General features: G+C 43.6%; 1 protein-coding gene across 4 annotated transcripts; it reads left to right on the top strand.

Annotated features, from left to right (window-relative positions):
• Positions 1 to 384: 384 nt before the first annotated feature.
• KCTD6 (potassium channel tetramerization domain containing 6) lies at positions 385 to 13,176 on the top strand. Of its 4 annotated transcripts, none has more exons than XM_036331738.1 (4): positions 1,002 to 2,820; positions 4,649 to 4,753; positions 10,051 to 10,119; positions 11,781 to 13,176. In XM_036331738.1, exons 1-4 carry the CDS (start codon positions 2,710 to 2,712, stop codon positions 12,465 to 12,467), a joined length of 972 nt encoding a protein of 323 aa, XP_036187631.1. In that variant the 5' UTR covers positions 1,002 to 2,709; the 3' UTR covers positions 12,468 to 13,176. The 4 variants fall into 4 exon arrangements, with proteins under 4 accessions (XP_036187634.1, XP_036187631.1, XP_036187633.1 ...); XM_036331740.1 differs by having other exon boundaries at positions 4,631 to 4,753; XM_036331741.1 differs by lacking the exons at positions 1,002 to 2,820; positions 4,649 to 4,753 and adding an exon at positions 385 to 628.
• Positions 13,177 to 14,678: the final 1,502 nt, after the last annotated feature.

Below are 14,678 nucleotides of genomic sequence, written 5' to 3'. Positions count from 1 at the left end.
CTAATTCCTTTGATCATGCGCCTCCCAACACATCATAACTTGTCAGCATTTTGTCTGCCGGCTGTTTCTTGGGTCTTGTCTGTTTTCTTCTCTACTTAGGACCCCCTCCATCCTGCTGGCCGCTGTACCCCCTAGGCCTGGCATATGGCCGGGACCCCACGCATGTTCGTGGGAAGTCAACCGAGCAGCAGTGGGGACCCTAGGTCCGAGGGCGCACGCGGTGAAGGTTGCGGGAGGGCTGGGCTGATCCCAAATTTCAGGCGGAGGCTGGACGTAGGGGCGGGCTCTGGGCGGGGCTTCGGGTTTCAGGGCGGGGCCTGGGGCGGGGCCTGGGGCGGGGCCCGGGGCTGCGGCGGAGCCTGCCTGACTGCGGACAGGCTGAGCCCTGGGAAGTGCCTCGCCCCGGCCCCTGGCCTCCCGCTCGCGCCGCCGGAAGAGGGCGCCAGCTCTCGTGGCGCCGCGGCTCTGCTGGGAGGCGCCTCCCGCGCCGCGCGGCTGGAGCCGCAACTCCGGGCGCGGGCTCAGTCGTCCCTCCGCCGCCGCCGCCGCTGCCGGGCGCGGGCTCGCTGGTCCTCGCGCTCGTGCTCTCGGCCGCCGGTGTCTACCGGCGCGGCCGCCGCCGCCTGCAGTGAGTGGGGGCGGGCCGGGGGCTGGGGGCCTGGGGCTGGGGGGGCCGGGCACCGGGAGGAGCCCGGGAGGAGCGGCCGGCCGAGCGCGGCGGAGAGAACGGCGGTGGCGGGCCGCGCCGAGGGCAGCCCGGGAGCCGGCGGCGCGCTCTGGGGCTGGCACGGGCCCGCGGCGGGCTGCCCGCGGCCGAGCGGCCGGGCTCGGGCGGGGGTTCCGGGCCCGCCCGGCGGGACGCGTGGTGACGGCGTTCCCGGGTCGGGCTCCGGTGCGCTCCCCCCGCCCAGGCCCCAGCATCTCGCGTCCCACGCCGGGGCCGCGGGGTCGGGCGGGTGGGGTGGGGACTTGGTCTGCGGGGCAACCGCGGGGCGCCGCCCGGCCGGGCACCTCGGGGTGCTCGACAAGGATTGTTTTGGGGGTGCTGCTGCTTAGTCCCGTTTGCCCTAATTTAAAGCCTGCGGGAGGGCTTCCGAGCCCCGCCTCGGGAGTTTCTGCCCCAGAGACACTGCCTGCGGCCGAGCTGCTGACACCCAGGTGTGTGTCAGCCCTGGTGTCGCTCCAGGTCGGGGTGAGAGGTGGCCGTGGCCGTGGGGAGCCCCGCGCACCTGCCGCGCCGGCGCTGGTGGAGGCTGTCCCAGGGGTAGACGGGAGAAATGAAACAGATCCCGTTTGGATATTTTGCTGAAGTTAACAAGTTTCTGTTCAAGTTTAGCAGTTCTAGACCAAGTTCATAAACCCAGCTTGAGGACGTGGTGGTGGCTGAGGTTTGGGCGCAGAGAGACCGGGGTGACCCGGTTTGGCTCAGGATGTTCGGGGCCGCCCGAGCGCCTCTGACCTCCTCCCCCGGGCATGTGCATCTTCTCGCTGTCACCAGGGCCGAGTGCGCGCATGGCTCCGGGAGAGGAGGGAAGCTGGGGTTCAGTGTTGAGCACAGGCCTGGTGTCTTCGCAGGAACCAGGTGTATCTAGGTCCTTGATTCTAGGAAAAGGACAATCTTTACCCAAGGGGTTGGTAGGGAGAGAGAGCTTGCTGGTTGGTTGAGAATCCTCAGTCCATACTCACCCTCATTCTGGGCAGTGCCCTAGCTAGTCAGGGTTGAGTGGTCAGGACAGATGCCATTCCTTCGTTTGTGTGATTTGAATTTCCATAAGTCATGTTTAACCCAAAGCATCACTACGGAAAGGAATCCTAAGGTGGATCTTTCTATGAGTCCCTCAGTGTGTCTTAGAGATTGTGGTATGTGGAGGCTACTTAAGATGGAATACGCATATTTATTTATTTGATTCATCTTAACCTTGGAGATAATCCTGAGTCATGCTTTGACAAGTCCCCTCTGTGGTCAGGAGCTCAGGCGTCTGGTGGTCTCTGTGAGAGCGGGATGCTCCCCTGAACCTGTAGTTCTCCCCTCTGGGGCTCCGGGGAGATTGGAAGCGGATTAAGAGGTCTTTGGTATTTGCCCTGCCTTCATGCCAGTGCTCTAAATTACTTGTGTTCACAGTCTCAAGTTTCTTAATTTACCATAGAAATTTTGTTTATACTGCCACTAGCATTTTCATATTTGTTTAGCACTTGCCAGTTTACAAATGGTTTTCTATTCATGATCTCGCTTATTTTCTCCTCTGCGAAGAGGCAGCTGGGCATGAGGACTGACTTAATCAGGGTCTCATAGGTAGAATTGGAGCAGAATTGGGATGCAGTCTTCACGCATTCTCTTTCCTCTGCACTGGCCTGCATGTGACTTCAGAACCCTAGTCCTGACCTGCTCCCCTGTAGGTCACTTGTTGCCTTTGTATTGTGCCTACGCGGTATTACTTTGGGGAAGGTGCTGTTATCCTGTTTCATCCTGTAGACACTGGGGGAGAGTAAGAGGAATTTAGTGATTTTGTGATTATTTGTGACAGCTTTTTAGTATTAAGGACAGTTTTCACCTGAGAGAGCCTTTCTTCTACACCACCTGGGGGGAAGAGAGAGAAGAAAGAATTGGTTTTGGGGAAAAACAATCCATTCCCTTAGTGGTGTGGTTAAGGATAACCTGGCATCACACTCACATTCTCCTGGTGCACCTGGCTGCTTGTGCCAGCCTGCATGCGAATGTTAACCCAGAAGACTCCTTTAGATGTCGCTGGACTCGTTACTATGAAAAGTATTTCACTTTCAAACTCCCACGTTTCAACAACAGAGCAATTCAGTACAAAGGTAATTTGCAGGTATGCACAGATGGAATTTATTGAGTCTCCTGAATGCCAGGCACCAGGCACGAAGATTTAATCGAAAGGCATTTTAAAAGGGCTACCAGGAAACCGTGGAAAGGCAGTAGCTATAGGTTTTATTATTATTCAAGTTTGGGGGATAGTGTGTATTGCAATCTATAGGTTGTCAGATAGGAGTAGAACTTTTGCCCTAGAGCAGTGGTTTTCAACCTTCTGGCCCTTTAAATACAGTTCCTCATGTTGTGACCCAACCATAAAATTATTTTCGTTGCTACTTCATAACTGTAATGTTGCTACTGTTATGAATTGTAATGTAAATATCTGATATGCAGGATGGTCTTAGGCAACCCCTGTGAAAGGATCGTTTGACCGCCAAAGGGGTTGCGACCCACAGGTTGAGAACCGATGCCCTAGAGGCTTCTTAGTCTGTAACTGAAGTGTTAGACCCAGAATCTTTGAGTTAAATTAGTTCAGCATAACCATGAAGCCTGTCATTGCAGTTGTGCAGTAGTGAGGAAAATGGCCTTCAGGGGTTCTTGGGTTTTTCTTTTAAGGTATTGTTTAATTGTGTATTTTCCACATTTGCTACTTCAGAAAATTCTTAGCATGTTATCTTAAGGCTTTGATAAATTCTTTAGCATTTTCCTTAATTATCTGCTAACAGAATTGATACATTAGTCATAATTAACCTTTGAAGCTTAAATGTGGGCGAATTTTTAGTACTGTTTTATATTTTTAGGGAATGGTCACCCAGTTGTTGCCACAAGAATTTTATTTGGGCCAAAGCTCAGATTTTTCCAGGTGAACTGATTTTACAGGTTCTGGAGCCTTTCTTTGAACTTTATAATTGTGCTCATTGCATCCACTGTAGTTTACTGGAAAACGATCTTTTAGTAAGGCAGGTCACTTTAAAGGCAATTTTTTTTCATTGTTATCCTCATAATCTCTATTCCTGGCAAATTTTCTGAAATATTAGGTTTTTCTTTGTCTTAATCAAGTAAAACAAGCCCGTTTGATGTCCATTTCAAGATCTTCCTTCTGCTGCCCATCTTGCGGTCGTTTAGCTTCTTATTAAGCCCTCCCTTGGAGACTGCCAGAAGGGAGAGAAGATGAAAAGAAAATAAGTCATTTTCTAATTGTTAGCAGCTCTGGAAAATGATTTAGAAGAGATTGAAACTGTCCCAGAAATTCTTTTGGATTATGTTCTATTTCATTCATCTGCATTGTTTCTCTGATGTTCCTAATAGTTATCAATTCAGAGGCCAATTATCCAGCTATTGGAAGACCAGGAACCTTCCAGCTTTGTTTCTTGCTGTATCTAAGCATCTCCCAGAGGATATTTAGAAGTAAGGAGTAAAGATAAAATTCAAGCAATATTATTTTTCCCTTAGAGCTCTTTAGTGAACAGTTTGATTTTTTTTGATAGTGTAGTCATTGTTATTGGAAGTGGCTTTATTTATTTTGATGTGTCTTATACACAAGTGTAAGGAGGCTTTTGGGTGCTTTTTAAGATTCCCATAATTGCTTCCCTGAATTATTAAGCTTGAGGGCATTACATCTTTGTACCGGAACAGAACCTTGGCTTTTGCTGTAGAACAGGTTCAGGGGCAGCATCTAATTTTCTTTTTATGATTGCTTAAGAAGTTATCTTGTTTTGATTTAGCAGTAAAAAAAGAGGGGGGAAGGATTAGTAGTGGACAGACCTGTGTAACAGCTGTAACACTCACATGTCTGTTTTGTTTCCTTGTCTTGGCCCCCATTTCTCATTTAACCATTTGGACATTGCTCTATTGGAGTCCTTTACTTACTTATAGACAGGACAGCAGCCTTCAGTCACGCCAGGGCAAGCATGCCAAACTCGGGCCCGCAGGCCGCATGTGGCCCACAGGGAATATTTTTGCGGCCCAGCTAATATAATGGTATGTAAGAAACTTTTTAATAAAAAGTTAGTAACTTAATTTTTACAATATCTTGTTATACATAATTATTAATAACGAACTACAATGTTCGCTAATGACTGATTACAAGAATCGTGTTGCATTCATTTCCCTTACGTGCCGGCACCATTTCTCTCCACTAGTACTAGCAGCGAATATTTTAGCAGCCGACTGCCACATCATTAGTCTTGGACTGACTTGTTTGGTGTGCGCAACAGGAAATATTTCGCTTTCGGAGAACAAGAGAAATAGGCTTATTTGCATTACGCTTATTAATTTGTGCAGTTATTCAGTGTCTGGTAAGTTAATGTTCAAGAAAAAATATTAATTTTTATTAAAATGTTCTATTATTTTATGAATGATGACTTATTTATGTCAGCCCTTTGTATTCAGCATGTCTCTATCGAAATAAACCTACGATTCTATGAAAATTGAAGCTTTTGTTTTTTTGTGGCCCAAATAAACTTAAACCTTGCTTATTTGGCCTGTGTTAGCCTTTGAGTTTGACATGCTTGCACTAGGGCAGTGATGGCGAACCTTTTGAGCTCGGTGTGTCAGCATTTTGAAAAACCCTTAACTCTGGTGCCGTGTCACATATAGAAATTTTTTGATATTTGCAACCATAGTAAAACAAAGACATATTTTTGATACTTATTTTATATATTTAAGTGCCATTTAACAAAGAAAAATCAACCAAAAAAATGAGTTCGCCATCACTGCACTAGGGAGTAGGTTCTTGATGGTTTGACTCGGGAATTTTTACAAACCCATTATGACTGCTCATTGACTAGTAAACTGAGTGACTGTTAGCATTTGTAACTAAAACCTTAGGAGGTGAATAAGGTTAATAGACAGCTGTAGGAGGTCTAAAGTTAATCCTTTCAGTTTCTTGTTTCTTGGATTCTCTTCCTTCTGTTTCTACCCAAGGAGGGGATTCATGGAAAGATCTAAACAAGGAGTCAGAAAACTTAAGCTCTTAATCAGCTCTTTCCAGCTATGAGGCCTAGAGCAAATCCCTATCTGCTGTTCCTCTATTTTGATCTATAAAATGGGGATAGTAATTCATGCACTGCTTGCTGTATCAGGAATGTTGTATCAGGAAGCTCTCCTCCCCCTTTTACTTAAAATGTTTCTTCATTCTAGAGACCCTTCTAGAATGGTCCAGGTTGTCCAGCTATTCCTGCAGAGGTCTACTGAGGGAGTTCTTCCCAGAAGTCCTCCATTTTCCCGTTTGGAACTGTTCTTGCTCTTTCTCCAGAAGGCCTCTGGCAGTCTGTATGTTACAAAGCACTTTGAATTCTGTGCTGCACTTTGTGGGGAGCCGATATAGGGTTAAGCCTCGGACTGACCTGTTAGCAAAATCACAAACAAGTCTTCTTCCGAGTCTTAACCCAATCCGAGAGGTGGCCGCTGATTTACATGCGCTGTCATTTAAAAAATAAAAATGGGGGAATTTGCCGGACGCCGGTCCACCCTTGCTGCTTGACACAAGTCGCTGCAGGGAAGAAACATCTGCACAGCTTATGTTTCAAGGGACCTGGCGTATATGGCATATGTTTGCTCCCCCTCTTAGAGCTATGTGTTTTAAACAGGACCACCTCCCCGAGAAAGGTTGTTTCCCCAGGTGAGGATTTTTCCCTGGAGTTAGGGATTAACAGGACTAAGACTGTTGGCAATAAATTTGGGACTTGGGCCCACATCCCCAGGGGTCTGCCCACCAAGGAAAACACCAAAGCCTGTACCCCTGGAGACCCACCAACACAGGGCAATCCCAGGACAGGCAAACAGCGGGGCTGGGAGGACATAACCTTTACTGGGTAGGATAATCTCCTTCAGCCACTTCCTTGTAGTTTATCAGTAAAGCAGTAGAACAGTGACCTTGGAATAGCCCTTATAATGAAACACAGAGATTAACCTAGACAAGATTAAAATCAACAGGACTAGATAGAGACAGGATTTTTGGCAAAGGTCAGATAAGAAACTATGGAAATGAAACAAGGAACAGTAGAAGGTTACCCAAAACAAACATAATATGATGTGATTATAGAGGCATGCTTATAGGATCAAATGGTATAAATACAGATGTAACAGGACAATAAAAGAGAGAACCTGGCTATGCTGACAACTGACTGCTGTCTCCGTGTCATTCCTTCTTCTCCGACTCTGTCCACACCTTTGGGAACCCCTGGACCTGCTGGGGCTGGACCCCAACAGCACTTCAGGTGTTGCATGTTGCCTTTCTTCATAGATTGAAGGCAGGGATTTTACTTTTCCTGTTTCCTGTATCCACATTGCACCTAATGTCTACTGACCTACAGTAAATGTTGCTTGAATTATTTTTGAGGCTGTCAGGAATGAATGCTTTTGGTGATGGGAAGATGCCAAAGAGGGGCATCTTACAAAACCTTTGGATGACTGGTCTTTTAAATTGTTACTTACCTGTCTGTTTTATCAGTAACGGAATCAGATGCTAATAATACAGATTGGTAAAGCCTGTTTTTGTTGTTGTTCTCTTCAAATACTGTTTGTGAAACAAGTCAGGAATGAAAGCTTGTCACAGCCCTGAAATTTGACATTTGTTCTATTTCTCACCCTGTAGCATGTGGAGGCCTATCTATATCCAACTGCTGAGTGTGGTATCAGAATAAAAACGAACTGTGCGTTGTCTGGCCCACATTTTAGCTTGTTTGCTTTGAAAAATTTTTGAGGTGGAGAAATAGATGCTTCAGGCTCTGATTTCAGCCCATGCTGTGCTATGCAAATGTTCTCTACATGCCTGAGTGACCTTTTGAGAAAGAGCCTTTGTGATCTTCTGTAGCCAGGCCTGTTCTGGGAATAGTGTGCCAGATTCCTCTAAAAGTGGGAAAAGTGAATCTGTTGAAAGACCACATAAAGGAGCCAGTGCTTTTCCGATAACTCCATGCTTCTTATTGTCTCTTGTCAGAGCTTTTGAAACTGCTTTGCTGGTTGATTGGGGAATGATGTGCCTGAGAGCGTACTGACTAAAGCAGTTCAGTAGCTGGCAAACTGTTTGCTTAAGTGATTTGGAATTGTAGGTAAATTCAAACTGGCATCATTAGTATCTGGTGTTTATCAGTGTCTTCAGGCTGGCTCTCCCAAGTGCCAGCTGAGTGACTCTCAAGCCGATTTGTAAGGTTCTTCTTGCCCCCAAATTTGCTCTAATGTTTTGGCATTTAAATTATTTTCTATTTGTTTTGATTATTGTATAAATGAAATGTATCAGTATTAAAAGTACACTTAGTTTTTTATGTTATGAAAGAAATGCCATCCTGATGGTATTTCTCTTGCGAAGTGATACTGATATCTTGGAGGTCTAAGGTTTTTAACGCTTTTACTGAGATGTTTAGTTTGTATAGCTGAAATGCTGATGAAAAAGAGTCCCCCCCCCCCCCAACCTCTCTCTTAAACAACCTTTTTGGTAAGGATCATGATAGGTTTGTACAAGGATAAGGCTGTAGAGTTAATTGTAATGTTCTCCCATAGAATTCTAAAAATTGAATTTTCAGAGAAGATAGGTAGAATTTGAATGACTAATTTACTTCCTAGCCTCTTCCTTGTTCCCTAAGTATAGGATCATTCTTTCTTGTAGAGGTTAGGTGCATGTTGTGGGAAGGAAGTGCGCCCATAGAGTGCTCTGAAGCAGCAATTTTCAACCTTTTCCATCTCATGGCACACATAAACTAATTACTAAAATTCTGTGGCACCCCAAATATTATAGGTCAAATCTCAGTTCTAGAATGTTTCCCATCTCAAACAATTCAGTTCTTTTTTTTTTTTTTAAATATATTTTATTGATTTTTTACAGAGAGGAAGAGAGAGGGATAGAGAGTTAGGAACATCGATGAGAGAGAAACATCGATCAGCTGCCTCCTCCTGCACACCCCCTACTGGGGATGTGCCCGCAACCAAGGTACATGCCCTTGACTGGACCCGAACCTGGGACTCTTCAGTCTGCAGGCCGAAGCTCTAGCCACTGAGCCAAACAGGTTAGGGCAAACAATTCAGTTCTTGATGAAGTTGTTCATGTAAAACTTTGGTTCTCGACCCAAAACCCTTTCCTGCTGATACCTGTATGATCAGTCACATGTCTCTCGGGCGACAAAGGAGAGAATGTGTGTGTGAGTTAGTTTACCACTAACTCACATGTTAACATCCCAGGAAATTGTGCTGTGAAGATTTTTGTGGTTTTTTTATTTGTTTGTTTTGCTTTTGAGCGTCTGGAATGGATTAATTCAATTTACATTACGTATTTCTAATGGGAAAAAATGATTTTGTTTTCGAACAAATTACTCCTTGAACAGCCTTAGGGAACAAATTAAGTTTGAGAACCGAGATTCCACTGTATACTATATTTTTTGCCGATCTGACAAAAAAATAGGTATAATTTAAAAATAAATATTTTTATTGATTTTAGAGAGAGAGGAAGGGAAAGGGAGAGAGATAGAAACATCAGTGATGAAAGGGAATCATCGATTGGCTGCATGCCTCCTTACTGGGGATTGAGCCAGTAACCTGGGCATGTGCTCTGACCAGAAATCAAACTGACCCCTGGTTCATAGGAATCGAACTGTATGTCTTGGTTCATTGGTTGAGGCTCAACGACTGAGCAACACCGGTCAGACAAAATAGGTGTAATTTTGATTTGTTCACACTGGATGTCTATTATTGTGTTGGTTGTCATTTTTTTAATTTGACAATCTAAGGGAAAAGAGGTCAGTGCCCCTGACTAAAGAGTCGGGTGTTGCATATATATTTGTTAATCCTCAACCAAGGATAGTTTTCCCCAGTGATTTTTTTTTTTTTTTTTTTTAGAGAGAGTGGCAGGGAAGGAGAGAGAGAGAGAGAGAGAGAGAGAGAGAGAGAGAGAGAGAGAGAGAGAGAGAATGAATGAGAATCATCAATGTGAGAGAGACACATCAATTGGTTGTCTCCCACAGGCGCCCTGACCAGGGCTGAGGATCGAACCTGCAACCCAAGTACATGCCCTTGACTGGGAATTGAACCTGTAACCCTTTGGTCCAAAGACTGACTCTCTAACCAGCCAGGGCGGAATTGCATATTTTAAAAATTCTTGTAGCACCTGATTGAAAATTGCTGCTCTGGAGGAATGCTTCCCTAGATCTTTGCCCTGTAGCAGGTTTTAATTGAGCAAAGATGAGTAGTTTTCTCATGTTTCCGCCTGCTCTGTGAAGTGGAAAAATCTTTCCTCTCTGTTTTCATGGTTACATGTGCTGTCTTGTCTTTTTCTCCTCCCCAAGTTTTCCTGGAACCTGGGCTCCCCAGACGCAGCGCTGGAGCAGATGGATAATGGAGACTGGGGCTATATGGTGAGATGCTTTTGCAGATGCCTTTTGAAGGCTGTCAAATTATTTTTGTGCTAGAAGCCTGGTGCATGAATTTGTGCACAGGTGGGCTCTGGCTGGCCCGCTCAGCTCCATGGGGTGGTGGGTGATCAGGGATGGGGCTGGCCAGGGGGAGGGGCTGTTGGCTGGCCGGCTCCGCCCCCTGGTTGAACTCCCGGTCGTACTCCCAGTTGAGGGGACAATTTGCATATTAGCCTATTATTATATAGGATATTATATAAGATGTCTTTCCCCCTTATGTATTCTTAGGTATCATACACCTTGTAAGAATGAAAATTATTGGTATATCTCCCCTTAATTAGTTTAGATGTGTTTTGGGGTGTTTGGTGTTTTTATGTAAGCAAACTCAACATAGACTTCAGAGTAACTTTATTTGGGAGAGATCATGACTTTTGGTCTTTAAGTTTATTGCCATTAATACTCTTCCTTCATAAAAAGTGACTATGAAAAGGGTCCAGTGGGGAATGGTACACAGAGCAGCGGTCGCCGACCTCATGGACCACTGGTTGCCGACCGCTGGTGCAGAGGACATTTCCTTGTGGTTAGGGAGGTTACTACCATTGAGAAGGTGCCACTTTTCCCACTGGTGTGTGCATATCTTCCTATTTTCCTTTTACTTTGTTAAGAAATATTTTACCTGCCTAGTAACTGAAGTCTGTCAGTCTGTCTTTATATTTTTTCTTAAATATGATTTCTAAAACTGAAGGTATATATTATTTAGAGAAGCTTGCTTTTCAAAATTAAAGAGCAGGTTGCAACATTAATGTTACAAAAGTGAATACAGTATCAGATTTTGAAATTTGAAAGTTGCTGTTAGCTTTTGGGTATATGAGATTGTGCTGATCAAACTGTGTATTTTAACTTAGTATATGGCACTGTTATTGCCATGAAAAAGTTAAGAGGTCTGCACAAATTTTATCTTTTAAAAAAATTTCATGATTCCCCACCCCCTTTTGAGAGAAGAGTAAACAGAAGAAATATTGAAACTAGATTCTTTTCATTATCAAATCATTCTTTGGCCTATTTTTTGTCAAATTGAGTTAAGAAAAATGACTCTTCTATTTTTTAAAAAATGTTTTTTATTGACTTTTTAGAGTGAGAGGAAGGGAGAGGGAGAGAGAAACAACAATCACGCCTCCTTTGCGCCCCCTACTGGGAACTGAACCTGAAACCTGGGCATATGCCCTGACCAGGAATCTAACCAGTGACCTCTCTGTGCAGAGATGACACTCAACTAACTGAGCCACAGCAGCCAGAACAAGTCTCTTTTTTAAAGCAGAAAGAAACTTAGTTTATTTTAGTTTGGCCTTTGTCTTTGTAATATACTCTCACTGAAACTTCTCTTTAGATACTGGGGCTGAAATTAAATGGCTTTGGAAGTGATGCCTTTGTTTCTTAGTACATATGTCTTTGAAGAAATAGAGTTATCCCCTATTGAAAGCATATGTTAGATCCCTGCATCCAGGAGGGTTTATCACTGAAATTAAAGCTATTTTGCAGAATAGATTGCTAAATACACATAGCTGGAAGGAATCTTTTGCTTTGCTTGTTACCATTTTTCTTAATTTGTCAAAGTTAGGATTTTAAAAATTTCAGGTGACTAATCATTTTTTACAAAATTTCAGATGACTGACCCAGTCACGTTAAATGTAGGTGGACACTTGTACACAACGTCTCTCACCACATTGACCCGATACCCGGATTCCATGCTTGGAGCTATGTTTGGGGGGGACTTCCCCACAGCTCGAGACCCTCAAGGCAATTACTTCATTGATCGAGATGGACCTCTTTTCAGATATGTCCTCAACTTCTTAAGAACTTCAGAGTTGACCTTACCCCTGGATTTTAAGGAGTTCGATCTGCTTCGAAAAGAAGCAGACTTTTATCAGATTGAGCCCTTGATTCAGTGTCTCAATGACCCTAAGCCTTTGTATCCTATGGATACTTTTGAAGAAGTGGTGGAATTATCTAGCACTCGGAAGCTTTCTAAGTACTCCAATCCAGTAGCTGTCATCATCACCCAGCTAACCATCACCACCAAGGTCCATTCCCTCTTAGAAGGCATCTCAAACTATTTTACCAAGTGGAATAAGCACATGATGGACACCAGAGACTGCCAGGTCTCCTTCACCTTTGGACCCTGTGATTATCACCAGGAGGTGTCTCTCCGGGTCCACCTGATGGAATACATCACAAAACAAGGCTTCACGATCCGCAACACCCGGGTGCATCACATGAGTGAGCGGGCCAATGAGAACACAGTGGAGCACAACTGGACTTTCTGTAGGCTGGCCCGGAAGACAGACGATTGAGCTCCATCCCGGGGGAGTTCCTGGACACCGACTTTCCAGGATATGGAAGAGACTGGAGACTGATTTTTTTTTTTTTTGTGGGATTTAAAAAAAGTGTTTTTGGTATTTATTTGAAGGCATTGAGGAGCAGAAGGAAGTTTTGTGCTTTAATGGATTCCTCTATGTTCATTCCCTTCACCCTGAGTATGCATGTGCCTGTTCAGAGCCTCCAGATAACTTTTTTATAAAAAGAAGTCTGAAAATTATTATGGTATATAAACCCTTAACAGAGCTTTTTTTTATTACAGTGCTAAAATGATTTCTGATTAAATGGTCCCTAACTCAACTAGAGGCTCAAAAATATAGGAATGAAAGAATAAACAAAGTGAGTACTCCTGATGCTTTTGACAAAAATCAAAACATCATGTAGGGTGACCTAGTTTCCACACCAATAAGCAGTATTGTAATATTAAAAGAAAACTGTTCCAATCATTTAAAAGTACTTGTTAAGTACTGCTTTTTACAGTTATGACAACTGTTTCTTTCTATGCATATAAATCAAGCAACCAAATATCTGTAGCCATGGAAATGTCTGACTAGAAATATTTATATTGGATTCTGAATACAAAATGTCCCTGTGGTAGAAATCTTACTTCTTATGCCTGGTGCAGTATAATTCCCAAGTGTACTGTCTACCAGAAAAAAATGAATAAAAAATGAAGTAGAAAAATTAGGTTTATATTTATTGACTACTGTTACTTAAGGGGAAAATCATATTTCTTGTCTCTAAAGTATGCATTGTTTGTTTTATGTACCAACATACACTGCACTGCCAAAGCACACTTGTATTTGACTCAAGAGGACTCAGTGGTACCCTTGGATGCAGTTTGTAGAACTCTACTGTGTTATTAAGCAGGAATAGGTGGAATTACTAATTTTGTTAAAACAGTACAATTTGAACAGTGAACATATAATTTGACAAATTAAGTAGGAATTATGTTGAAGATTAAAGATTTTTCTTCAATAAGCCTCCATTTGTCATAGCCCTGGATATGACCCTTATCGGAGTTTTGTGTTGAGTATTGGAACAAACTGACTCTTCAGCCACTTTATTCTCTTACACAGTGGAACCTCAGTTCTCAAACTTAATTCATTCCGGAAGGCTATTCAGGAAGCAATTTGTTTGAACACCAAATCATTTTCCCCCATTAGAAATAATGTAAATCGAATCAATCTGTTTCAGACCACTATAAGCAAAAACACATGAAACTTCACAGCACAATTTCCTGAGATGTTAACTCGAGTGTTAGCCATAAACTGACTCACACTCACGCATTCTCTTCTTTGTCGCCTGAGAGACACATGATTGATCATGTGTTGAAAGGGTTGTTGGATTGGAACCAAAGTTTTATTCGACAACCCAGATATTCTGTGAACAACTTAGTCGAGAACCCAGTTATTTGAGATGGGAGGTGTTCCAGAACCGAGGTTTTGACTGTATGTGGTAACCCACAAATTATTTTATTATTAAAGTTAAATCTGTTTCTGAGGAGAGGAAATAAACTGCAGTGAATGAAGGATCTGGACTAGGTATGTGTATTTGTTTCTCAGTAGTCTTTATTTTGCATAGTTCGTTTGATTCTATTTCTTGGAAGTTACTCACAGGAAGGTTTATGTTAACTATAGTGAGACTTCCTGGTTTGTTGGAACACCTTCTAAAAGGAAGTGTGTATTTTTAAAAATTTTTTTTATTGACTATTACATATGTGTCCTTATCCCCACATTATCCACCCCCCCCCCCCCCCCCCCCGCTCATGCCCTCACCCCCCTGTTGTCTGTGTCCATTGGTTAGGTCTGTATGCTAGCATATAAGTCCTTTGGTTGATCTCTCTCCCTTACCCCCACCCTCCCCTACCTTCCCTCTGAGGTTTGACGGTCTGATTGATGCTTCTCTGTCTCTGGATCTGTTTTTGTTCATTAGTTTATGTTGTTCATTATATTCCACAAATGAGTGAGATTATGTGATATTTATCCTTCTCTGACTGGCCTTTTTCACTTAGCATAATGCTCGCCAGTTCCATCCATGCTGTTGCAAATGGTAAGAACTACTTTTTTACTGCTGCATAGTATTCCATTGTGTAGGTGTGTAATGCCTTCCCTGTTCTGTGGGAGGAAGGTTCTCAGGCTGTGTGTTCTAGGGCCAGCCACTCCTCTTCTCTGAGATTCTGCCTC

This window comes from Myotis myotis, unplaced genomic scaffold, assembly GCF_014108235.1.
Source record: "Myotis myotis isolate mMyoMyo1 unplaced genomic scaffold, mMyoMyo1.p scaffold_m19_p_13, whole genome shotgun sequence".
In the NCBI taxonomy this organism is placed as follows: domain Eukaryota; kingdom Metazoa; phylum Chordata; class Mammalia; order Chiroptera; family Vespertilionidae; genus Myotis; species Myotis myotis.
The sequence above is the reverse complement of the archived record's forward strand: the minus strand, read 5'-3'. Positions and strand labels throughout refer to the sequence as shown.